Below are 26,896 nucleotides of genomic sequence, written 5' to 3' on the forward strand. Positions count from 1 at the left end.
CTGGGCATTAATCCTTACGTCACCCAATGGGTTGCTAACTGGCTTACTGATAGAACCCACACTGTAAAAATAGACAACTCCAAATCCAGCTCCAGACAAGTGACAAGTGGAGTACCTCAGGGTTCAGTCCTGGGACCGCTCTTGTTTGGCATCTACTTCTCTGAAGTACAGGCCAACACTAAGGGACTCTGGCTAACAAAGTTCACAGATGACTGCAAACTGGGAGCCATTATTGAATCCCCAAATGATGTGGATACTCTACAAAAGGGCCTTACAGAAACAGATGCTTGGTGCCAGAGCCATGGGCTCAAGCTCAATGCCAAGAAATGTATAGTTATCCCCTTTGGGAAAAAACATGTACCCGTGAATTACCATATAGGTGGCAGTACACTAAGCAATGAAAGTGTGATAAGAGACTTAGGGACACAGGTGGACAGTGGTCTCACCTTCGATAACCACATCGCCACAACAGTCAGGAAATCCTTCTATGTGGCACACCTCATCACTAAGGGCTTTTCATCCAGAAAAAAGGTGGTCATTGTCCCACTGTACTCATCCCTCATTAGACCCATTATAGAATACAATGCCTCGTTTGGTATGTACCTCTCAAGACATCTGCAACAACTGGAAAGGCCGCAGAAATACCTCACTAAAAGAATCACAGTCCTAAAGCAGATGCCATACGCTGACCGCCTTAAAAAACTCCAGCTATACTCTGTCGCATATCGTCTACTCAGAGGCGATCTCTGCTTAACATACAAGGCTATGTCAAACCTAGAGCTGTTGGACACAGAACCACATGTTCCAGGGATCTAAACCTTGTCATCACAATAAACAAAACATGCTGGAGGGATAGGTTCCTGACCCAGAGACTCCCCAGACTCTGGAACAGATTGCCCATACATGTCAAGCAGAGGGTCTCTTTGGCCCTCTTCAAAAGGAACCTTGATGATTGGATGGGAGATAGAAAATTCACCCTGGGGATCACGTCAGTCACCCTGCTAGACAGGGGTCCAGGGAAGTAAATAGTGTGGGAAGAAATAGCCAGGGAATTGTTATAGCTAGGCTTGTATAGGCCCTAGGGCTGATAGCCTAGTACCAACCTATAAGCATTTTGCCGTAAGAGAGACCACTGTGGCCAGTCTGGGCAAGACTTACCACTTCAATTAACATCACAGGTTTTATTTTCAGCACCAATATTTCCTTGGGGGTCTTTCTACTGGATTCAGTGAAATCAGAACTAGAAATAAATGAACCTCATGTTGAAAATGGTATTTGTGCAACTGTTTATGGAGTGCTGTCAATTCTGTTACTAAATGCAGGAAGCACTTCTTTGGTGTTAAAAATCCACAGCATGGAAAAATGTGAAAACATGCAAAGGAATCCACTGACTTCCTTGATCTTTTTTCCTTTCTATAACTCAGGAGGAACATGCACATTCTAAGAAAGTCTTTTACTAATTTAATAATTGAAGGAGATTGCACAGTGTACCTTGTTAGCTGTTCATGCTACTAAGCAGAGGTCTTCATTTTGTTTATTTGACAATTGTTAACTGGGATAGTCCAAGTGAGCTAGAACCCCATTTTCAGTGGAGACCCGAGGAGAAAAGCTCCAAGAAATTACATACAAATATTCATAAAACATGGAAAAAATGCATTTTAAGTTATACTATATAGTAAAAACAAAAGATTAAGCGAAATTCGGTTACAACAGACAAGTAGAATAAGATCAGTTTAACAGAGTTTGGCAATTTCAAAATATGACATATATGGATTTACAGATGAGAGTGTTAGTAACTACAAAAACAGATTAAATATATACATAGTTACGTTTTCAGTTGTAGTGGATACATAGCAGTCGCACTAACACATGAGTACAGCTACTTAAAATTGTGAGAAAGGCAGAGTCAAAGAAAAGTAGCCATAAAGTTATTAGAGAGGACGAGAATTGAGTTAAAGGATGAGAGAAAAAAGGTTGGACAGATTGGAGGATTCATGTAGGCTCCTGGCAAGGTCAGATCCATGAGCTTAAGAGAAAAAGTGTTGGCTGCTTTTTGAATTGTTTTGTATTTGGGAATGTTTCTAATAGAGTTAGGAAGTTTGTTCCAGGCTAAAGACACACTGTGATTGTGGAGTAGTTTACCGATGTATCTGTTAGGTTTATGTATGTCAATGAGTTGTTGGTCAGAACTTCTGAGAGATCTAGTGGGGGTGTAGAAGGAAATGAGGAAAGAGAGGGAGGGGCAGGTGATAGGTCTGTGTAGAATGGAGTGTGCGATTTGTAGCTGTGAGAGAAGACATTGATGGGGTAATTCTGGCCATTGCCTTTCTTTCAATGCAATGCAATGGCGTGCTTTATAAGGCTGAGTTGTTACAAATCAGGTGATTTTATTATGTTTGCTCGAGTTGGGAGATTAATGTGGATTGTAAGTTTGTGAGGATGGGAGTAGCAAAGAAAAGGCATGGCAGGAGGAAAGCCCTAGCTATAAGATAGTTTGGGGTCTAGCGTAAGGAATTTTTTGATCCGCTACAGTAATCCCAGTTTTTGATGAGTCTTTTTGATACACTTATGAATATGCTGATCAAATTTTAGTTGGTCAACTATTATGGTGCCCAGGAGTTTACTATGTGGATCAACTTTGATAATTGTGCTGTTTAGGGAAGAGTTGGAAAAGGTGGGTTTGAGGCGAGAGACATCTTGGTAGAAAAAGTAAAAGCAAGAGTTTAGTTTTTTTTTTTTTAGGATAAGCTGGTTTTCATTAAGCCATCCTTCTACGGTGATGAATATGTTTTGTGTAAGTGACTGAAGATGTGACATGTTTTTGGAGGTGGTGATGAGGGTAGTGTCATCTGTGTATTGGATAAGAGTTGAGTGACTGCAGGCAGTGTAGAGGTGGCTGGTAAAGATATTGAACAGAAGGGGGGTCCAGGATGGAACCCTGAGGGACCCCTGTTTTTACAGGCAAGAAAGGGGAGCAGATATCAGCCAGCCATTTTAGATCACTCTTTTGCATGAAGTTTCATGACAGAACCATAGGTGGCCTAATGGTTAAGGTGTTTGCCTTACAAACACAAGGTGCAGGGCTTGAGTCTCACAAGGGATAACTGGCTAGGTTTAAAATGGCTCGCAAGGCCAGTTAGCTTAGAACTAATCTATGAACCTATGAACCTATATCATATTTGTCCAGATTTTTTCAGAATGTCCATATTTTTGTCTTTTATTTTTGGTCTGCTTCTCAAAATGTGTGCTTGTCTGGCAAGACACTGACAATCGAAGCCACTAAATGATGACATTCATTTCAATTTTAGACGCCATATCATTCAGAAAATGCATGCCAACACAAATCCTGTTACCCTAGCAACTAAGTTTATGAGTGAAACATTTAAAATGTGTCGCTATTTTTGAGCCTTGACCCTCACATCATTTAGGCTTTGTCCAGATTTCTTGTACTAAGAGGTTGACAGGTATGGATAGAAGTTTCTACCTTTCTGCATTAGGCAGACCAAGCAGCTGTGTTCAGAAATAATGTTGTCTAGTCTATTTTCCAAAAGCGATTGCTCTTGTCACGTCAGCAGTCTGAAATAACTATTTTTCTGGATTCCATTTAAAAGGTAAGGGTAGTGTATAACATACTACTGCAATTACCATCTGCTTGAGGGGGTGGCACATCCCAGTAAAGGTAATAAAAGATTAGGCTGCCTGCCCCCCCCCCCACTGGTGACAAACTGGGTTAGATTTTGAAATTATCACTATTATTAACATTAAGAGTGCCTGTTCTGACACGTGGTATGCATTAAACAAACCTTATTACTGAATAATAAAGCTTGCTTTATTAATAAGAGTGACAAGGATTTATGCACTTGAGGTTACTGTAAACAGTTAACACACTTCAAATGTGTTTAAAGTGCATTGGAAAATATTTAGGAGAGCCTAAATTAAAGAAACGGTAGAATACAGTGACAGATTAAGTAGAAGTCAAATCAAAGGTAATTTTTAAATACAACTTGTCAGTGTTTATGTGTCACAGCAAAAACTGTGGTCTACAAAAAGCTCCTTATAAACATCAGCACTCTAAACAGATACCACTGTCAGCCATATCAGCACAATGCCCGTGGTCCTGAGCAAGGACCCCTACTAGTCCCCCTTAGTAGCAAAGATTAGCCACAACAATACATGCACAGACCACTCATAACATTACCGTTAGCTAGGCACAAACTACTCATAATATTACTGTTAGCCAGGCGCAGACTACTCATAACATTACTGTTAGCTAGGCACAGATTACTCATAACATTACTGTTAGCTAGGCACAAACTACTCATAACATTACTGTTAGCCAGGCACAGACTACTCATAACATTACTGTTAGCCAGGCAGAGACTACTCATAACATTACTGTTAGCCAGGCAGAGACTACTCATAACATTACTGTTAGCTAGGCAGAGACTACTCATAACATTACTGTTAGCCAGGCACAGATTACTCATAGCATTACTGTTAGCTAGGCAGAGACTACTCATAACATTACTGTTAGCTAGGCAGAAACTACTCATAACATTACTGATAGCTAAGCAGAGACGACTCATAACATTACTGTTAGCTAGGCAGAGACTACTCATAACATTACTGTTAGCAAGGCACAGACTACTCATAACATTACTGTTAACTAGACACTCCAGACTGGAACTATTTCCAATTTGCATTATTTCAGAAAGCACAGCATGAAAACTGATATTCACGAATAAGGGCAGGACACTTCAGGTGTGGCCAGCCTACAGGAACAAAGATTAAACTAGTGCAATATTTCATTTCGTAAAAGGAACAGCAACATGCTCATGGAACTGAAGAGCAACATTTTAAACACTGCAATTATAGAATATCTGTACTTGCTTACAATACAAATAAAAATACAAAAAGTAAAGGTCAAATAACAAGCACATACTTAACAGCATTTGAAGATGTCCGCCTACTGCTACTAGGCTGATTATTATAACAGTAGATTTTCTCGAGCTGCTAAATTTGTATGGATTTCTGCCAGCAGTTTAGATAAGAAAATGTTACCTTAAACTGATCCACTGTCTCTAGCTTTTCAAGGTCAGGCACGAGCCTTACGCCATCCTCAAGAGTCTTCAGAAATTCAACTTGAAACTCCACCATCTCTGTCAAATTCCCAAAAAGGACATCAAGCTAAAAAAATAAACAGAAGTGCAGATTTTACTACACAGTTATTTGTGACATAACACTTCAATCTACAGTATAAATAAGTCTCAGTTTAAAATTAAGTTACGGCTTCAGAGATGTGAAGTAAGAAATTGCATCCTCCAAACACACTTTCTAACTTTATGATTCACAAATAGACCAAGGAGAACAGAATACATTTAAAAAACATGGTTAAAATGTAAAATACATAGGTCAGTGATTCAGAAGTCAGGAATCATTAGGTACAGTTTTTAGTTTCCCCAATTAAATGACCAAAGTGTGGAGAGCTGGACTTGCCCCACCAGCAGGACCCAAGTTAAAACAGATCTTGAGGTTTAGTGGTTTGTGATTCACTAGATTACGACTGATGAACTGTGAAACAATGTAGTGCATATTAAAGAATAAAGAACCGTTTCTGTGATCCAGCACAAGGCAATCTGCACCCAAGTTGACAGTCAATGTGTTCCTATAATTCACACACTGTCTAATTACCATACTGGGCTTTAACATAAGCCTTGCAGGTGGAGGAAGTTTTTTCATCACCACATGGCTCAGAACCTGGAACTCAAACTGCGATCAACAAGTCCTGAGATAACAGATCTACTACCATGTGTTTGAACGCATTCGTTATTTACTCTGCTTTCATTGGTATATTTTTGTGTGAATCTGAGCTCGAGAGCTATTTGAAGTATGCATTTCTTTAATGCCATGCCTGTGCTTCGAAGACTTCTAATTGCTACAACAGTTTTTCTTCAGTTCTGGCCAAGGGATATTGTTGATGTACTCGCCTTTCCTCTGTTGACCGATTACCTGTGTATTATGGCTGGGGATGGAAGGAATGTCTGCACTTAATTCTATACAAGCTGCACAGTCAGCCTTGGGCATGTACTGTTCAAATTAGTCTGTGTGCTGAATAATGCATGTATGAGGTAGACAAGCATTAAAATCGAAGTCATCTCTCAGCTGCTTCAATAACTTAATGGTTAGAGCAGGTGAAATAGCAATCAGGAGGGTCATGGCTCGAGTCCTTATTGAAGCAAATACTGTTTTAGTGCTGTGCTCCAAGGCTTTGAGGCCTTTGCTTCCAAAATGTTTAATTGGTATAGTAGTTTGAGCCCTGGCTCAGACAGACAGATGACACACTGTCTACTTAACCCCCCTGCCAGACAGCTTTGTACATTTTCTAACCATCCATCCTTCTCACTTGTCAATCATATTTTGCCTCTAATGATTTAATTCAGAATGGCTGAAGAAGAACGGCACATGCAAATGTTTCAGACAGGTCTGTAACTTCTCTGTAAGGAACACTGAGCAACAGAGTTATTTTTCAGCAGCAGTAAACTTTTTTTTTTTTTTTTTTTTTTAATTTTGCTTACTGTTAATCATAATGGGTGCAAAATGTCTTTTGACAGAAATGACCCAGTCAATGAAAACAATCAAACATTCCACCAAAGCTTTTGACATTCAAGGATTTCTTCAGTTTACCCATGTAACTTGCAGAAAAAAAGCAAGGCACTCCTTTATCCTTATTCACAGAATTCACTCTACCTGCCTCTTCAGGTGCTTTGTAACCAATCTGAAAAAGCAGATCAAACACTACTTAGCTGCAAAATATAAAAAGGTAAACATAGCTACTATTTAGGTCAAGCTGTTACTGACAAACCATAACCACAGTTAAAGCAGCTGTGACTCACCTTCAGTCTCACTGCTACAAGGCAGCTCCCTTCCTGAAGTACCCACCTCACCAGTCCTGGCTTCAAGTGTGCAGTCTGTCTGGGTCCCCCCAAGCTACCAGACCTACATGCTTGTCTCCAAGCCTAACTGTATGCACACAAGATACTGCATCATCAAAATCATTCCCTATCAGGACATCTGCAGGGATATCCTCAAGCACACCTACTTGCTTGCTTACATTTCCCACCCTCCCAATCAAGGTGAACCGTAGCCAAAGGTATTTGGAATGGGGTCCCTCCTAAAGCTCTGACTGCAGTACACTACCCAAGCAACTACTGCTCCTCTTTAACATAGCAGGCTTCACAATAGTTAGGTCAGAGGAGGTCTCTCTCTTAGCAGTGGTCTGTTTCCCACCTACTAAGATAGGATATAACCTCTTGTGGTAGTTTGGTACCCTTGTTGTCTCCAGACAACTTACTGCTGGCATTCTGTCAATCCCACTTACTGGCTCTCCCACCTTTTGCTCCCCACCTTGCCTCCATAGACATCTATATGTTACATGGCCCCACTGGTTGCATTTAAAACATTTAACCCTTGGTCCTGGCCATATACCTGAACTAGTGGCTTCCACTGTTACTGGCAGACTCTGTTGGGGTTGGTTTACGCCACCCACCATGGGTTCCTTTTGACGCATGAGCAGCTAGGCATCATTTTAAAACAATGGTTGTTCTAAAGTCGCTCACATGCTAAGGAAAAAGTGAATGGAAGTGGTTCATGTAAGCCAACAAGCCTTAGAAAATACAGTTGTATATGTTCTACTGCAATAGCTATTTGGGTCTCACCCTATTGAACCAGCTAGCTTTTTAAAGCTAAAGGGCACCTTCCACACCACAAAGTCAGGGGCTTAAGAACGGCTCCATATAAAAGGACAGCTAAGAGTGCAAAAAAGGCCAGAAGGGAAGCAAAAACCATGAAACAATACTAGGAAACATAATAAAAGGGAAAGAATGCATCCCAAGATATATAAATTCACTCTCTGGCAATACAAATAAAACAGCAAAAATGGGGTTGAAGGGAGGGGACAGCTATTGCAACAGTGACCTATTAGAACATCCACTGTTATGGCAAGGTTTATTTACACAACTGTATTTTGTTTAACATTAGATCACTGTTGCAGTAACCTAAGCTATTTGTGTAGATTACCATAGTTTAACAAAAATGGAAGGGGAAAATGAAGAATCCAGGAGTCCATGGAGAATGGTATGGCAAAACCCATTTGAACCTGGAAAGAAATCTAGTTTGTAGTGCTGCCACTAGAATACTTTCTTCTAGAATTCTTCTTTGTAGTGCTTTGTAAACATATGTACAGAGGTCCAAGTTGCTGCCTTTAGAATACTTTTAGAGTCCACCACTTTCCAAAAAGCCACCAAAGAAGCCAAAGCATTAGTACAAAGGGCCTTAACCCTCCTTGGAAGTGGCTTACAATGTTAACAACAAAATTAAATATTCCAAGACAACCACCTACAAATCATCTGCTGACAGTGGTGGTTGTTTTTCTCTTACCTTTGTAGTAGACAAACAGCTGATCATCTTTCCTGAAGGACTGGGTTTTGTCTAGGTAATATCCGAGCTACCTGTGGACATCCAGAGTATAAAGAAATTTCTCTCCATTGTTCTTGGGATCAGGGTGAAAGTCAGGAAGATTAAAAGACTGACTTCAAAGGCAAACTCTGAGACCACTTTAGACATGAGGGATTTGTTCTCAAAGAAACTCTGCCCTTGTGGAAAAAGAGGTAGGGCTGACTCTGTATAAGAGCTTGTAACTCAGACACTGCTCTGACTTCAGCTAGGAGAGTAAGTAGGACGATTTTCCATGTTAAAAACCTCAATTCGGCCTGATGAGCTGGTTCAAATGGAAACAGAATACGCTTTTCCAGCATAAAGCTAAGATGCCAAGGAAGAGCCACCTGATTTCTTGGTGGATGGACATGTAAAAACCTCTGTCCAAAGCTGCTTAACCTGAGGATGGTTACAAAGGGGGAATCCAAGAACAGACAAGCAGACAAGGCAAACAAATGAACCTTGCCAGACTAAAGAAAGGCCAAAGGACATTCATTCACAGAAATAATAGTCTTAAGAGGGTCCTGGTTCTTTGGCACCAACTAGAAGATCTTTTCCACATACACATGTAATATTTCCTATTTGCATGGTTTTTAACCTATTTCAATACCTGATGCACATCTTCAGGAAAAAGTACTTAACAGGCATCAAAATTCTGTCATCCAGGCAGTCAACTGAATAGGTTTCAAGTTGGCGTGCATTAAACTCCCCATCTTGTGCGACTAAATCCAGTCTGTTGGGAAGCCTGTGGTAAATTACTATGGCGAGTTTCAAAAGAAGGGAGAAGCACTGCTGGCTGGGCCATAACACGGTCACCAGCCTAATCTTAATGTTTTTTTATAAGAACCCTGAATATATGTGGAAAGGACGGAAAAGCATAGACAAACATTGTTGTCCATGTGAATGATAAAGCCATCTGTCTTGCAGGCCTATTTGCAAGGAATCCTGGACCAGAATTTCTTTAGTTATCTATACTAACTGGAGGCAGGCAGATTTACTGGAGGTGCTCCCCACAGTTGGATCAATTACTGGAAGACACTAGAGTAAAGTTTTCATTTGTGAGGGTCTGCTGGTACAGCTTAACTTATTTGCTACAATGCTTTGTTCTGATGGAATGCGTGTACTTGAGTCAAACTGAGCTGAGTTACTACCCTCCACCAGGCTATCATAGCAAGTATGCAAAGAGGGTAAAGATCTAGTACATCACCCCAGTTATGTATCTCATCACTGTGGTGTTGCATGTGAGAACATGCAGAGGTCCTCGAAACCAGACTTTCAAAGCATTTATTACTACCAGCATCTGTGACATTTGTGTGTTTTTGTCTGCATTGTTTCTTACACATATCCTGCACTTTCACCTCATTTTAAACCACTCGGCAAACCAATTGTTAAGTATCTGTTGTGACAGACTGAATAGGAAGCGGCAGGGAGAACGGGGGACCAAGACTTAACAGAGAACTGTTCTATGTCCCACCACTCCCAAAGAGAATCTCCACCTTATAAACATTAAATAGGAATCTGAAAAGATACAGGGGAAAGATAGAGTCAGACCAACCCCGAGGAACAAATTGATTTTCCATGAGTGAAGTCTGGCCAGGGGAATCATAACAACCAAAGAAGCCATGTACCCTAGAATCATGAGAAGTTTCCCTGGCTGAAGATCATTTTTGATTGGAACACCTCTACTTTGTCTGAAGGAAGAAAAGATCTTCCTTGGGCAATATCTAGCAGACGTTCCAGAAAAACAATGGTGAAAGAAGAGGTTTTTGAACAGTTTCCAAGGACTCTGGACAACTGGGAAAATAGCCTGCAAATATGAGACAATTGTTCAAATACAGAAAAACATGAATTTCTTGAAGAATGCAATAAGCAGTTACTGGAGTCAGACATTTTGTGAAAATCCTTGCAGCAGTAGCTAGCACACTGAATATTATACAGAACTGATAACGTGAGCCAGATGCAGAAAATTGTAAGTCATCAGAAATGTCTCCCAATAGTTATATGCAACAGTAGTTGTTTTTTAAAGCTAGCTTTACCATGAAACATAGTAAGGGGGGGCATATGTAGCAGGGTCTGAAGTGACAACACTTTCAATTTTGGGACCTTTATGAAAAGTAAAATAAAAACAAACAAGAAACCTCACTGGTAAAGGTGGACTTTTATGAAAAGACAGAGCTGAGAGGTCTAGCACAGGCCTCCAACTCATTTCTTTCTTTGGCATCAGAAAAATCCTTGAATAAAACCATTTTGTCTCTCTGATCTGCATGCACTGTTTCTACAAGTCTCTGAGATAATATTTGTTCCAAAAGAGGAGGAAACAGGGATATCTGGTTTACTGGGCAAGGATGGGTCCCCTGAAAAGGAGGGAAGCAGTTCCAGTGCTAATTGTAACTTTGTTGAAGGACTTTCAGAACCCAATTCTCTGTAACAAGGTGGGACTACAAGGGGATCTGAGGAAAGGGAGGCCTTAAAAAGACAGTCACTCTGATTTTTTTTGGACCATCTTTGCTTTTGAGAGATTTGCCCTCTCTTTTTGGAACCTTTTTTGCCATTGCACTTTTAAAATCCTGTCTGGAAATACTTCAATTTTTTTTTTTTATTAAAAAAGGAAGCTAAGGTGGAAAAACAAGTATTTGCCTTAAAAAAGGAAGAATGGAAGATTTAGGTTACCCTTTGCATACATTTTACCTTCTCAACAAACTTCTTAAGCACCTCAGCTGCAGAAGGGCTAAGCAAAACTACCTTGTCCAGTGGAGAATTTAAAATTTTAGTTTTAACATCTTCAGAATGATTTTTGAACTTAACCAAGTAAATGTTCTCATGACCGACCAAGAAGCTGCAACTTTGGAATCAGCATCTGCAACATCACTTTAAGGTATGTTTAATTACATGACAAGCAGACATAAAAGAGAGAGAGAATTTTTTCCTCTGAAAAGAGATGGTTACCAGTAAACTTCTTCATGTTGTCCCAAAGACAGAAGTAAAAACTTACCAACATATGACTGGCAGTTTAAAATTCTGAATGTTAAAGTGGAATAAACTTTCTTTACAAATCTGTCAAAAGCTTTCCCAACCTTGCCAGACATAATGAGACTGGTATTAGCAATTTGTCTAGCGAAAGCAGTTTTGGAAAAGGAAATCACAGAAGGGTCTGCTTTAGTATTAGAAACAACGTATTAGTGAGTCTGAGGTACCCTAGAGGCAGGAGGTTAACTGTCAAACTGCAAGAAAAGCAAACATTCTCTAAAGCAGATAAAACATGAGGAACAGCTGTTGATGGAACAATATCCATCAGTAACAAATCATAAGGTGAGCAATATGAATTTCTTCATCATCCGAGTGAAAAACCTCTTTCACCTGATCATCACTTGTGACACAGGCAAACTTACAGTTATATAAAAGTAATAAACCATATTAACACATTTGTTCAAGCAAAGGTAAAACTGTTACATCCAAAACATGAAAAAACAAAAACAGCTGAATACGAAAACCCAGAACTTGTTTAATACTCTCAAAATAAAAACAATAAAATAATAAAACAAGTATCCAGTTAGCGCTTTCATCTCTAACCTTGAGACTTCTTAAGACTGAATACGTTTGGCATCACCAAGCATTTATATAATACCTAGTCATGTGATTAAAATAGTTTAGTGCTTTAATCAATTTGTGTTTCAGGTAAGCAACAAAATAAGAAGTTATGTACCTACCATAACGTTCCATGTTAGTTGTCTTCTCTCGCCTTCTTTCTTGCTTGATGGGTTCGGAGCCGATCCTCGGCTCCTAAGCTCTCGAGTCACTTTAAGCTCGAGTCACTTTTACCAGCTCGAGGCAGCCCCATATCCCATGATGCAAGGCGGTAAGTACCCAGATCTCGTTTGATGACAAAGGGCAGTAGCACCAAGCATAAAACACTTCCCAAAGGAAGAAAGAAAGAAAGAAAGCCTACAGGATGTAAGAAGACCAGGACTGAATGGTCTTCAGCATAATAACTCCTTAGAGAAACAAGGTCTGTCCAGGCTCGGGGGAAGGAGGGAGGGTCGCAAGAAAGAAGGCGAGAAGACAACTAACATGGAACGTTATGGTAGGTACATAACTTCTTAATGTTAAGTTGTCAATCTCGCCTTCATTCTTGCTTGATGGGTCCGCGTCCCTAGCACCTCTATCCTGGGTGGCTCAATGGAACAGACTCTTGAGGACTGTAGAGCCGAAACTGGCTCTATCCCTGGAGGCCAAGTCCAATTTGTAATGAGAAACAAAGGTATGAGGAGTGGCCCAAGTGGCCGCTGCACAAATAGTGTCTAAAGGAAGCCTAGCTTGAAAGGCTGTAGAAGTAGCTAAGCTCCTAGTTGAATGTGCTTTAGGTTTTGAGCACAGCTGTTTTCCCCTGAGCAGATAAATTTCAGAGATGACCAAGAAGCCATCTAGACAAGGTCACTTTAGAGACAGGAAGGCCTTTCTTGTTCTCCGCATAGGAAACAAAAAGTTGATCAGATTTCCTGAATTTTTTTGTTCTGTCCAAATAATATCTGAGTTGGCGGTGGACATCAAGATAATGTAGGTTTTGTTCGGCTCTGTCTGAATAGTTTGGGAAAAATACAGGGAGATCAATGGATTGATTCAAATTGGTCTTTGAGGCGACCTTAGGCAAAAAGGTCGGATTAGTTCTCAATGATACTCTGTCTTTGTGAAAAACCAAATAGGGGGGTCGAACCGATAGAGCATGAAGTTCAGACACCCTCCTGGCCGATGTAATAGCTACTAGGAATAAAGTTTTCCAAGAAAGAAATTTTAGGGGGGAAGAATCAAGGATGTCAGCACTAAATTTAGATCCCATTGAGGAGGAGGATTCCTGATTGGAGGCTTTAGCAGGAAAATTCCTTTCAAGAAGGCCCTACAAAGCCTATGGGACATAATATTGTGATCTGCAATCCCGACATGAAAGTTGGAGATAGCAGCCAATTGAACTCTGACTGTGGAAGAAGAGGAGCCTGCATGAAAAATCTCTGCTAAGAAGTCCAGGACTGCCTGAACAGGGGCAGTGAAAGGATCAATATTCTTGGCATTAGCCCAATAAGAGAAAAGTACAGTTTTGTACCTACCATAAATGTAGATGTTCGAAGATCCACATTGCTGCAGTCCTAACACTTGGGTAGTCCGCTGTCCCTCGGTCGGCCCGAATATCAGAGTATAAGGCTGACGTCGGTCAAGGCGCATTTGACTGACATCAGAACGTCAGGGTACAAATGCGCATGACCGACGCCATATCCTCAGTCTTTTCTTGCCCCAGATGTCAGAAGACCCTAAAAAGAAAGGTCAAAACCCATAGACAACAACTAAACAACCAACCAGCCTAACACCAAAAATATGTACAATATATACAATATACACAATATACCTCAGATGGATAACCCAACCCACACAACCACCTCAAACTACAGAGGGAAGGAGGGAGGAAATTGGACTGCAGCAATGTGGATCTTGAACATCTACATTTATGGTAGGTACAAAACTGTACTATGTTCTTCATCTCACATTGCTGCAGTCCTAACACTTGGGTAGAATCCCAAAGCAGAGGTAAGGGAGGATGGCTAAACTATAATGAAGCAGGAGCTGCCAAAATGCCCTGCAACACAGCAGTGGCAAAACCAGCCCTGGATTTAGAATACAGTGGAAGGTGGTAATGCCTAGAGAAGGTATGCACTGAACTCCAAGTGGCTGCCTCCAAAATATCCTTAGTAGCCACCCCTCAAAAAAGCTGTTGAAGTGGCTGTAGCCCTAGTGGAATGAGGCCTAATCCCAGCTGGAATCTCTTTGCCATGATGGGAATAACAGAAAGCAATGCAAAATCCAATCCACTTAGAAATAGTTTGTTTTGACACGGGCTTGCCCTGAGAGCACAAAGCAAAAGAAACTAATAACTGCTGAGATTGTCTGAACCCTTTAGTTCTGTCCAAATAATATCGCAACTGCCTGTGTACATCTAAAGTGTGCAAAATCTTTTCCCCTTTATTTTGGGGATTTGCATAAAAAGTAGGCAAATGAATAGTTTGGTTTAAAGCCACACTAGAAACCACTTTAGGCATAAAGGAAGGATTAGTACGTAAAGATACCCTATCCTTATGGAAAATTAAGAAAGGCTCAACTGCCATAAGGGCCTGCAATTCAGAAACCCTTCTTGCAGAGGTAATGGCCAACAAAAAAGCAGTCTTCGATGACAAATATTTCAACTCAGCAGTAGCTGCAGGCTCAAAAGGTTGTAGAGTGAGTTTCTCCAACACAAAATTGAGATCCCAAGCAGGAGTAGGAGCCCTTCGTGGGGGTCTTATATTCTTTGCCCCTCTAAGAAATTGCTTGAACAAAGGATGAGAAAACAATGGTGGGTCACAGTCATAGTGAGCTGAAATTGCTGCAGCATGAATCTTAATAGAAGAGAAGGACAAACCTTTGTCCAATAACTCAGTAAGATATTGAAGAGCCACACTTAAATCAGGCTCAGAAACATCCAAATCCTTAGCTGCACTCCAAAATAAAAATCTCTTCCATTTATCTGCGTACACTTTCCTTGTACTAGGCCTTCTAGCTTCCAAAATCACATTCAAAAATAGTTGTGGAAGTTGAGACCCTCTATGGTTTAAAACAGAATATGCCAGGCTGTTAGGTGAAGAGAGTGAAGTTTGACATTGAGCAAATGACTGTCCTCCTGGGTCAACAGATGTGGAATCAAAGGCAAAGGCCATGGAGGCTTCCGTACAAGACTTCTCAGTAATGGGTACCAGTGCTGTCGAGGCCAATCTGGAGCTATCAAAATCATCCTTGGCTTGTCCTGTCTGACCTTCAGAAGTACCTTTGGGAGGAGAGGCAGATGTGGAAAGGCATACACATGAAGATTTTTCCAACTGAAAGAAAGAGCATCCACTTTCCAAGCTGTGGGATGAAACCTCTTCGTGCAAAACTTTGGCAGCTGGTGGTTTAGTGGAGAAGCGAACAGATCTATGTCTGGAGTTCCCCAGGACACTGTCAATTTCTGAAATACATGAAGATCCAGTTTCCACTCGTGGGGATCCATGATTTGTCTGCTTAACACATCTGCTAAGGAGTTCTGTGCTCATTGCAGAACCTTTGCCTGAAGACTTAGTTGTAAACTGAGAGCAGTCTCCCACAAAATCATTGCTTGCCTGCATAGAGGATAAGAATGTGTTCCCCTTTGCTTGTTGATGTACCACATGACAGTTGTGTTGTCTGTTAGAATCAACACCTGCCCTGGAAGAAGTAAATCCTTGAAAGCTATTAATGCAAACTGGACTGCTAACATCTCCTTCAAGTTGATATGTAGATGCTGTAGTCTGACAGGCCACTTGTCTTGTATCCACTTTCCATTTAGATGAGCTCCCAAGCTTTGTCTGAGGCATCTGTCGTTAAAATTTGACTCGCCTCTGGCCGGGTCACAGAGAGTCCCTTGTTTAGGTGACATTCCTGAGCCCACCACAAAAATTCCTTTTGAATGCAAGGTATTATTTGAATGACAGTGTCCAGATCCTGGCAGTGCTGTGTCCATACATTTTTGAGATACCATTGCAACTTCCTCATATGCAGTTTGGCATTGGAAAGCACCAGAATACAAGATGCCATGAACCCTAAGGCTTGAAGGACTGTCCTTGCAGTCAGCCCGGACTGAAGAGATAGATGATGGAAGTAAAGGGAAAGATTCTTTTGTTTGTCCGGGGTTAGAAAGGCCATCTGGGATGCTGTATTCAGTCTTACACCCAGAAAGCACATGTCTTGAGAGGGTACTAGACTGGACTTCATTTCGTTCACAGAATACCCCAGGCATCTTAGCACTGCTATCACATATTCCAAATGACGAAGAAGCTCGTCCCTTCCTTGAGCCAGAATCAGGCAATCGTCCAAATAAGGATAGATTTGTATTCCTTTTAGCCTGAAGAAAGCTATCACTGGAGCCAGAACTTTCGTAAATACTCTGGGCGCAGTAGATAAGCCAAAGGGCAATGCAGAGAACTGATAGTGAGAAGTCCCAGTCCGAAAACACAGATACTTCCTGCAACTTAGCCTGATAGGAACATGAAGGTAAGCCTCCTTGAGATCCAAAGTTACCATCCAGTGATCCTTGCCCAGCAGAGGTAAAAGCTGTTGTAACGTCAACATTTTGAACTTGGGAATGTCCAGATAAGTGTTGAGGATAGATAAATCCAAAATTGGTCTCCACGTGTTCCCCTTTTTTGGTACAAGGAACAGGCGAGAATAAAATCCTAGGCCCCTTTCTGGCATAGGAACCGGCTGTATGGCCCCTATTTGGAGTAACAGAGAAATTTGCTTGTGAGCCTCTATTCTTTGTTGAGGAGGAATGTCTGGCATGCCTTTGAAAGGAGGCAAGGTATGGAAATAAAACCTGTAACCGTGATGTATGATATCCAATACCCATCTGTCTTGGGTAATCAAACTCCAATTTTCTTTGAAAAGTGCCAACCTTCCTCCCAAAGGTGCTGCCAGGCGAGAAGGTTCTGGCAGCTGAAAAGGTAGGTCATTGGGTCTGTTTACGAAAGGACTGACCCCTGCCCTCACCCGAAGACTGTGCAGGAGAACTACCTGTTCTAGGCCTGAAAGAGCCCTGACCTCTGCCCCTGCTACGTCTAGATCTACCCCTAGACTGGGAATCATAAGAAGGATGCGTCCACCCCTTAGTAGGCCAATTTCTACTAAACTTTGGAGGCTGAACCTGCAAAAAATCTTTAACAGTCTGCATAGACTTAGCCTTGTCTTCCATTTTCTTTAAAACTGCCTCAACAGGAGAACCAAACAAGACATCAGATTGCAAAGGGGCATCCAAAATCCTAGTTTTAACATGGTCAGATAAATTTTGATCCCTCAGCCAGGCATGCCTGCGAAGAACTGACTCAGTGGCAGCCACCCTAGATGAGGCCTGTACAGCATCAAAACCACATTGCAAAGAATGCTTACCCACCTGTTCAGAAACATGCACTAAATCTTGTAACTCTTTACAATCAATACCTTCCGCCAGAGCATCAACCTTAGATTTCAACTGTGAAAGGAGATAATTTTGATATTTCAACATGTGAAACTGGCAATTCAAAGCTCTCATGGCTAGAGTGGAAGAAGTATAAACTTTCTTTCCCCATCTATCCAAGGCCCTGGCCTCTTTATCTGCAGGAACCGGATTCTTGACAACAGAAGCCTTAACACCCTTAGGCCCCTGGCTAACAGTTTCTGGGTCTGCCCTAGGACTCTTAAAAAGATACTTATGAGCTTCAGGCACCCTGTAATATCTATCTGGTTTAACAGGAGCAGGAGGCAAAGAATCAGGATTAAGAGAAGCCTCTGCAAACACATCTTCCACCACATTCAGAACAGGAGGTATAGCCAAAGGCCTATGCTGGGGTAAAAACAAAAATTCCCTAAGCCTTTTCCTGGAATCAGAGAAGTCCTGACCTTCCCATTTAAAATGCTCTCTCATGGAGTGAAGGGTCTCTGAAAATGAAAAATCCTCAGGAGGAGAAGCAGAAGGAGTAGAATCCTCCACATCAGAATCAGAATAATGAGAATACTCCTGCAAGTCTTCAGCCGAAGACTCAGACACATCTGAAGCCTGCTCATAATCCCCCAACACTGGTTCCATCCTAGGCCTCTTATCAGGAGGGGGCATAGAGCCTCTAATTAAAGTAATTAAATCTTCTGCCATTTTAAGCATGTGCTTCTTGGGCACAGAACCTGAAGAACTAGGAGTGACACCCACAGAAGCTAAACTAGACCTGCCTCTAGGAGAAGCCTTGGAAGCAGAAAGAGGGCCTAGACACCTTAGGAAGGGAGGGAGTACAGTTATCTGAGAAGCCCCTACAGCCTGACCTGCCTCCTGGGAGGCCACATCCTGTAAAAACAAAGTTTCTCCCTGGGACTCCAGAGAGGCCTCCGTCAGAACCACCGGTTCCACTGATGCCTCTAAAGAACCGGCGTCCGGTTCGACTCCTCTAACCTAGGTTTAACTGCCTTGTCCTTGCGCTTCTTTGAGGAAGCCGGCGTCGGAGCATCCGACGGCATGTTGTAATTGCACCGCTTCCCAAAGACCAACCTGGCACAATCCAACCTTCGCTTTATAGTGCGTTTATTGAACCTAGCACAAAAGCGACACCCAACAACGTCGTGCTCAGGTCCCAAACAAGGTATACACAAATTATGGTAATCCCTATGCGGTATCTGTTTCCCACAAGAAATACAGTTATTCACTTTTTCTGACATCCGGTAAACCACTGAGGCAAGAAAAACCAAAATATTCCCAACGGGTACTTAACCAACTCTGACTTGGTCTGAAACTCCGAATTCAAAAATTTCAGAGCGAACGGCACTTGCAACACTGCTTCTGCATCGGACCATGCGGCAAAAAAGACTGAGGATATGGCGTCGGTCATGCGCATTTGTACCCTGACGTTCTGATGTCAGTCAAATGCGCCTTGACCGACGTCAGCCTTATACTCTGATATTCGGGCCGACCGAGGGACAGCGGACTACCCAAGTGTTAGGACTGCAGCAATGTGAGATGAAGAACATCGTTTCCATTTGCTTGCATAAATCCTCCTGGTAGAGGATTTTAAAGAAGCTACTATGATGTCTCTAACAGGGTTAGAGATCAAAGGGAGCCTGGCTAAGGAAGGAAGTGGAGCAACCATGCTGTGAGGTTGAGAGAAGGGATAGACCGGTGCAGCTGACCTGATTGGTGAATCAGAAGATCTGGCACTGGGTCCAGATGCCACGGCTGCACCAAAAGGTGACGATGGAGGAACGGGAACCAAACTTGTCGAGGCCAGTAAGGAGCAATGAGAATCAATTTGGCTCTCAAAACGGCTGCTTTCTGGATAACTTGAGGGATCAGAGGAAATGGAGGAAAGGCATAAAGAAGTCCCTGGGGCCAATCCTGGGTCAGAGCGTCTCTGGGGGGATGGCCTGGAAGAGGGAAGAGAGAGAAGAAGTCTGGGCATTTGCTGTTTTGGGAGTAGCAAAACGATCGCAACATGGACGACCCCATTCCAGAAAAATCTCTTCCGCTATAGATTGCTTGAGAGACCACTCGTGAGGCATGAGAATAGCTCTGCTGAATCTGTCCGCTACAATGTTGGTTTTCCCAGGGATATGCGTTGCTACCAGAAACCGATGAGAGGAGATTGCCCATTGCCATAGTCTGAGCGCTTCTCGACACAAGGGGTAGGACTTGGTTCCGCCCTGTTTGTTGATATACCAAACTACAGGCATGTTGTCTGTGTGGACTGCAATTGTTCCTACGGGAAGAAAGTCGTTGAGGGCTTGCAACGTTAAAAGCACTGTTCTCATCTCCAGGACATTTATGTGCAGGTGGTACTCGAACGGCTGCCACGTCCCATGAACCATCCTGCCCTGATAATGACCCCCACCCGATCAGGGAGGCATCCGTGGTGACAGTGGCTACGGGGATGGGGTACAAAGTGTCTGCCTTGGTGAACCTGGGGAGATGTGATCCACCAAGCAAGATGATCTTTGCGTCTGTGTCACCAGAATCTGGTGACGCATTGGAAGTTGTTGATACGACCACTGTGTGAACAGCATCCACTGAAGAAGGCGCATGTAGAAGCGAGCCAGGGGAAGAGTAATGGCCGCAGCCATGAGGCCTAATACCTTTAGAACCATTCTGGCCTGTACTTTCTTGTTGGCTAGAATGATCCTGACATGACTTTGAATGTCTGAAACTCTTTGATCTGTAAGGGTAGCTGACATCCGAACAGTGTTTAAGTTTGCCTATGAAAGTAATAGACTGGCAGGGCGATAAGGATGACTTTTGAAGTTTATCGAGATGCCCAAAAGAGTACAAAGCTTTATTGTGTAATCCCTGGCTTGAATAAGCTGATGCCTGGTGGTGGCTGAAAGGAGCCAGTCGTCGAGATACGGAAACACCTGGAATCCTTGGCGTCTCAGGTGAGCCGTGACCACTGCCATGCATTTGGTGAACACTCTGGGGCTGTAGTGAGACCAAAGGGCAGGGCTCTGAACTGGAAATGACTGGACCCCAGCCGAAGCGGAGAAATCTCCTGGAGCGTCTGTGAATTTTGATGTGATAGTACGCATCCTGAAGATCTATTGAGCACATCCAGTTGTCCTTCTGTAAGAAGGGCAGAATTGACTGAAGAGTGACCATTCGGAATCTTGTCTTCCTCACAGACTTGTTGAGTCTGCTGAGATCCAATATTGGTCTCCAGTCTCCCGTCTTTTGGGGACCAAAAAGAACCTTGAGTAGATTCCGGCTCTGAATGGTCTGTTGTAACTGTCTGAATGGCTCTTTTTTGCAGTAGTTTTGAGACTTCTAACTCTGCAATTTCCCTTAGACCGGGTGGTACATCTGGAAGGGAATTTGAGGGGTAGAAAGGACTTTCCTCGAAAGGAATTATGTAACCCTTGGATATGATCGACTGTACCCATCTGTCTTGAGTGAGGGAGTGCCAGGCTTCTGGGTACAGTGATAATCTTCCCCGACTGCCTCCAAGGAGGGACAGCCGTCAACATCTCAGGGATGCTGAAAGGGCTTGTCAGAGAGAGGCTCTCTGTTTTCCCTGGTCCTTTGGACCCCCTCTGCCTCTGGAGCGGCGTTTGTTGTTGTTACCCCTCTGCCTCTAGGGGTAAACTGACCACGTGAATCGGCGTGACTCCTTGGGATTTGGAACCACATTTTGCCACCTTTCTGTCCTTTGGGGTAAGGTCTAGAAGGGGTGGAAAACGGACTCCTGGCAGAAAGAGTCTTGCCGTCCTGCTCACACCTGGTCAAAGTTTCCTTCACTTGAGGGCCAAACAAAGCTGACCCATCAAAGGGAGAATTTGTGAAGGACGCCTTGAAGGGATCTGCAAAGTCACATAGCCGCATCCAGGCTTGGCGTCTAAGAGCCACACCTGTACCTGCGGCTCTACTCCATCAGCAGCATATGATATTAGCCGCATGGAGGAGTTTGCAATGGAATTAAGGGTTCCTAGCTGCGAAGCAATTTTTCCTGAGCCCCTGCAGCTGTAGGATCCTGTACAACATCACCTAGCTCCTTAAGGATATCCCTTTGGAGTCTGGTGAAGTGACATAGGTAATTCAGCGAGCATACCAAAGGGCGCTGAGCTAAACATCCGCTTACCGTACCTATTCATGATCCTAGAGTCCTTATTAGGAGGATGGACGGCACGGAAGGATCTGCAAGTTCCTTCTTGGTGGCAGCAGCCACCACCATGGCATCAGCGGGACACCCTTAGTGAGGAATTGCTTATCACAGGGGCAGTAATAAATTTTGAAGGCCTCCTAGGGACTGGCTCTACAGAGTCAGGAGCAGCCCACGCCTTTCGGGCAATAACCTGCATAAGGGGGTCGAAAGGCGGAGACACCCAGGAGGTGGAGGGCCGAGATCCAAACGCCTCTAGGTATACTGACTCATCCTCTGAGGGATTATTGGTGGGCCAGTTTCCCTCTGTCTAAGGAGTTCTAGGATGTCTGAGAAGGAGACATCCTCAGAGGGGATCTTGGGGATCCCTCTGACTCATCTAAGTCAGTATCTGAAGTGATAGACTGGGAGTCTACATGTTTCCTCTTACAGGTCCTCTTCCTAGGAGGATCTCCCGAAACATCAGGAGAATCCTCGGAAGAGGGGATATTCCCAATGGGGAAACCTGAGGCGGAGGATCTCTGGGGCCTGTAGCAAGAGAAGTGGCAGAGATGTCAACAGGCACTATAGAGGGAGGAGCTAAGGGAACAGACTGCTGACTGATACCCGTGGCCAGCACACTCTTCATCACCTCGAATGCTCCTCCCAGGAAGGTCCGAGAGAACCCGTTCGAAGAGCTAGGAACTCCAGGGACCACCGAAGGGAAGTCTCCGAGGCAGATGTCGGAGCAGAGCTCACCAAGGCTGAGGCTCCAAGGGGAAGAGCGGGTTCGGACAAGGGTCCGATGCCACTCACCCCCTCGGAGGAGACCATGGAAGCCCAGCCACGAATCCCTCTAAGGAAGGTCTCAAGAGGAGATAAGAGTAGAGGCTGAAGGAACAGAAGGGGTATCTGTCCCTCAGCCGTAGCAGTAACCATTCGAAGACTCCAACTCCAAGCTCTGGGGTAGAGTTGAAGGAGGAACTGCAATGGGTGTGGACCAATAGCCGTCTGTTGAGATGGACTATGTAACATTTGGGCCAGTGCCTGTGACTTAAGTAATCTACTGACCACTCTCTCTAAATCATGGTCAGAAAGCCTGGATGACCTTGAAGATCGGCTCCGATGGCTCCGTTCGAGAGGAGAGGTGAAGCCGAGCCGAAAGTATCGGCTCCAAGGAAGGAGACCTAGACCTCTTCCTCGAAGGAGCCATCGAACCGATGAAACTATTGAACCTGTCGGAGCCGACAACTTATCGGAGCCGACAGGTTTCCGATGCATCGGCTCCAGCCGGAGCCGATACAGCCACAAAAGTAGCGGTGTCGGAGCCGATCGGGCCGACACCGATGCCTGAGCCACATGGTGGTCGGAACCGATCGGAACCGACACCGGTGGTCGAACCAGAATCGGCACCGATAGGCATCAGTGCAGAAGGTTTAGTTAAACCAGAATCGGCTCCAGCCGAGCCGATCTCGACTCTGAATGAGTCGGGCCGAGGCCGCAGGCTTGGACACAGAAGCCTGGGCCTTGGAAGACTTAGAAGTCTTGGATGGAGCCGACTTAGCCGGAGAGCCCTCCGGCTTAAGAAGGCCCCTCAAAATCAGCTTATTTCTTCTTTCCTGCAGGACTCTCTGGCTGAAAGAATGACATATAGCACAGGAGTCCTGCAGGTGAAGAGGCCCCAGACAGTACAGGCAAGAAGTGTGACCGTCTGTCAGAGACATTTTCTGACAGCACGAGTCACACTTCTTAAAGCCTGAGACCCTTTCTTTAGACATGGTGTAAAAACACACAGACACACACACCAGTCAAAGAAATTAAATTAAATATACCAAAAGGTATAACTAGTAAACACACACACACACCCTAACAGGGGGATGGGATGGGTGAAAGTCTGACTAAAAAAGTAAGAAGAGACAGAGAGTTTTCTGTCAGAAAAGGTTTAAAACTGATATAAAACTAACAATTAAGGGTTTTTTTGTTAAAAGGGGCTAAAATAGCAAAGTAGCAAATCACTTACCAGGAGCTGGTAAAAGGAGGACCTCATCAGCGAAGCGGCAAACGAGATCTGGGTACTTACCGCCTTGCATCATGGGATATGGGGCTGCCTCGAGCTGGTAAAAGTGACTCTCGAGCTTAGCAAGTGCCGAGTCGGAGCCGAGGATCGGCTCCGAACCCATCAAGCAAGAATGAAGGCGAGATTGACAACTTAACATTCTCTGTTTAATCCTGGTGGATAATGAGCATTAAGTTTAACTTGCCATAAATATTATTTCCACCCCAGTTCTTCCTCAGCATCAGACTTATTGTCATACCTTGCAACATAATCTAATACAATAAATTTAAATTCCACTTGACATTTGGATGAAATATAATGCTTGTTTAAACCATTTTTGTCATTAGCAGCTGATATTCCATGTTTGTGCTCATATATTCTCTTGTAAAGCTCTCTGGTTGTTCAGCCAACACAAATGACTGACAGGGCATGCATAATGCTAAATATACGACAAACTTAGATTTGCAAGTAAATCTGTCTCTGATTTTGATCAGCATGTTGTTCACCCTTATTTCTTCTATTCCAGTGTACAAATAACTGTAAAAATTACGGTGAAACATTTGAACATTCCCGTTTTTACACTGGTATTCAATGGTATTTTGTTCTCCCAATCAGACTTCTCCATCTGGAGAAACAATCAGCTACAGTCTTCCCTGCTCTCACAACAGGTAGATAGACTGCTGACACTGCAGTGAGCATAAAGAGGGTGCTGCACTCCTGAATGTGTCATCCTTCGTATGAGACGTTAAACTGAGGGCTCATATGCTTGAGTTGGTGGTAGCTCAGGTGGATGTAAAAGATCCCACAACACCTTAAAAAAAAAAAAAAAAAAAAAAGACTAGGGGTAAGTTTCCTGATGCCCTGGCCAAATTTCCCCTAGTAGTATAACTACTACCGCAGGTATTTCCTGAAGAAAGGCTACCAGCCTAGTGGGAGTAACCTACTCTGCAAAGGATAGACAGATGGACAGACAGTGCGCAATGGATACATACATAAATACATATATGGCCAAATAAGAAAAATCCACAAAGTAACCACAAGCCATCCTGGTAAATGCTCCGTTGCTACGTAAAAAATGTATATAAAATCCACTGTTGTAATAACGGAAGCAACATAGGAATGTCCCAATAAAACCTGTATTTATTCACATTAAAATCAATAAAACAGGATAAGCGCACTTTCGCCAATACAGCTTCTTCAGATCCATATAAAAAACACCATTATAACACATGTATATATAAATAAATTCAAAAAAGCTTATCCAATCAGACTTGATAATTAATTAAGTCCTTAAAGGAGTATTCCATGTCAATAACTTACTATTACATATTACTATAGAGTAAAAATGCTTCTATTACCAAATACTAATATCACAACTACTATACAGACAGAGATATATACAAAAATATATATATGTGCATACAGTATACTACAACAAATACAAATGTAAATAAACATATGTGTATACATATATATACAGGCTTTCATACTTTATAGTACCATCATCTGATATTACGATGTTTTTTCAATAGGGGTTTTATAGATGCTCTTTCATTGAGCCCCTTACCTCTATCAGCCCTTAATTTTATAATCCAGTCATTCTCTCTGGATTCAGTATGGTTCCGTATATCTCCTCCTCGTATACTATGAACTATCACTTCTGGGGCTCGAAAGAGGAAACTATGATTTATACCATTGTGTTTAACATGCTTAGCTAGTGCATTGTGCTCTAATTGTTTCTTAATGTGGTATACATGTTCACGTATCCTGTCTTTAAAAATCCTGTTAGTTTTTCCAACATAGAAGGAAGCACATTGCTGGCATACAGCTAAATAGACTAAATTAGATGTCATACAATCTGCTTTAACTGATGTTCTAAAGTTTCTACCCAAGTCAGGATGAAAAAAATTATCACCAATATCTATATACTGACAGAAATTACAATGGCCACATGGTCTGGTATAAAAATCACCATCTTGTACTGTCTTATTCTTGGGATAGCAAAGAATTCTCTTCAGATTCTGCTTATTACGATACAGAAAATAGGGTCTTTCACCCACTATCTCTCTTATGTCCTCATCTGTCTGTAGTATTGACCAATTCTTGGATATAATTCTATTCAACTCCACTCTATCACTGGTATAAAAAGTGGAAATTTTAACTATAGATGGTCTATTACATAAAACATCCCTATGTATATCAGGCCTTGGACCAAAGTATGGTGCGGCTGTGTCTTCCCTATGACTAGCTGCTACTGCCAGTTGCTCATCAATTTCACCTTCATTATAGCCTCTATCTATCAATTTCTGTTGTAAGCTACCAAGCTCATTCATAAATCCTACTTCTGATGGATTTAATCTAGAAGCTCTCATTCCTTCCCTGCTCTCACAACAGGTAGATAGACTGCTGACACTGCAGTGAGCATAAAGAGGGTGCTGCACTCCTGAATGTGTCATCCTTCGTATGAGACGTTAAACTGAGTAGGGGTAGTTTCCTGATGCCCTGGCCAAATTTCCCCTGGAGAGAGGCTACCAGCCTAGTGGGACTAACCTACTCTGCAAAGGATAGACAGATGGACAGACAGTGCAATGGATACATACATAAATACATATATGGCCAAGACTATCTCACTTGGTTCAAGAATATGCATAGAGCCATTTTACACCAATAATGTAGTCAATTCAGCTACTGAGGTTACACATGAAGTGAAACATTCAGACTTCACTCTAGACCAAAAGCTCAGACAGATTGTTTTCACATACGGAAACAATTTTAGGACTCAAAAACACAAAAATGATGTACTTACCATAACATTCCATCTGTGTTGTCCTTTTATATTCTTCCTCAATGGATGAACTCGGATCCAACTCTGCCATTACACCAGCTCATGGCCACCAACAAACTCTCAAGCTCCTTTCTTACCCATAATGCAGTATGCCTAATGCCTCTCAGGTCATATTTACAGCTTGAGAGAGAAAGAGAACTAAAAAAGAATTGCTATAAGTGGAGTTTAACACAAGAGACTTATGGCGTCCCCAAGGCTCTCATTCCACCAGACGTCATTTGTGAAAAATGGAGGGAGAGGGTGGGGAGTTGAGAAAGAATGAAAATGGACAACAAAGATGGAATGTTATGGTAAGTATATAACTTCATCTGATGTTGTCAATTTTCATTCATT

At 42.7% G+C, this 26,896-nt stretch overlaps 1 protein-coding gene across 7 annotated transcripts in view; it reads right to left on the bottom strand.

Moving 5' to 3' along the window:
- The window catches only part of TIAM1 (TIAM Rac1 associated GEF 1), a 2,502,716-nt gene that overhangs the window by 337,910 nt on the left and 2,137,910 nt on the right, over positions 1–26,896 (bottom strand). For all 7 annotated transcript variants that reach the window (XM_044071404.1, XM_044071407.1, XM_044071408.1 and 4 more), the window contains one exon: positions 5,062–5,187. In XM_044071404.1, coding sequence (XP_043927339.1) covers positions 5,062–5,187 — 126 coding nt within the window. The remainder of the gene's footprint in view (positions 1–5,061; positions 5,188–26,896) is intronic.

Source organism: Protopterus annectens, chromosome 5.part0 (genome assembly GCF_019279795.1).
Source record: "Protopterus annectens isolate FY-2018-M chromosome 5.part0, PAN1.0, whole genome shotgun sequence".
Classification (NCBI taxonomy): Eukaryota; Metazoa; Chordata; order Ceratodontiformes; family Protopteridae; genus Protopterus; species Protopterus annectens.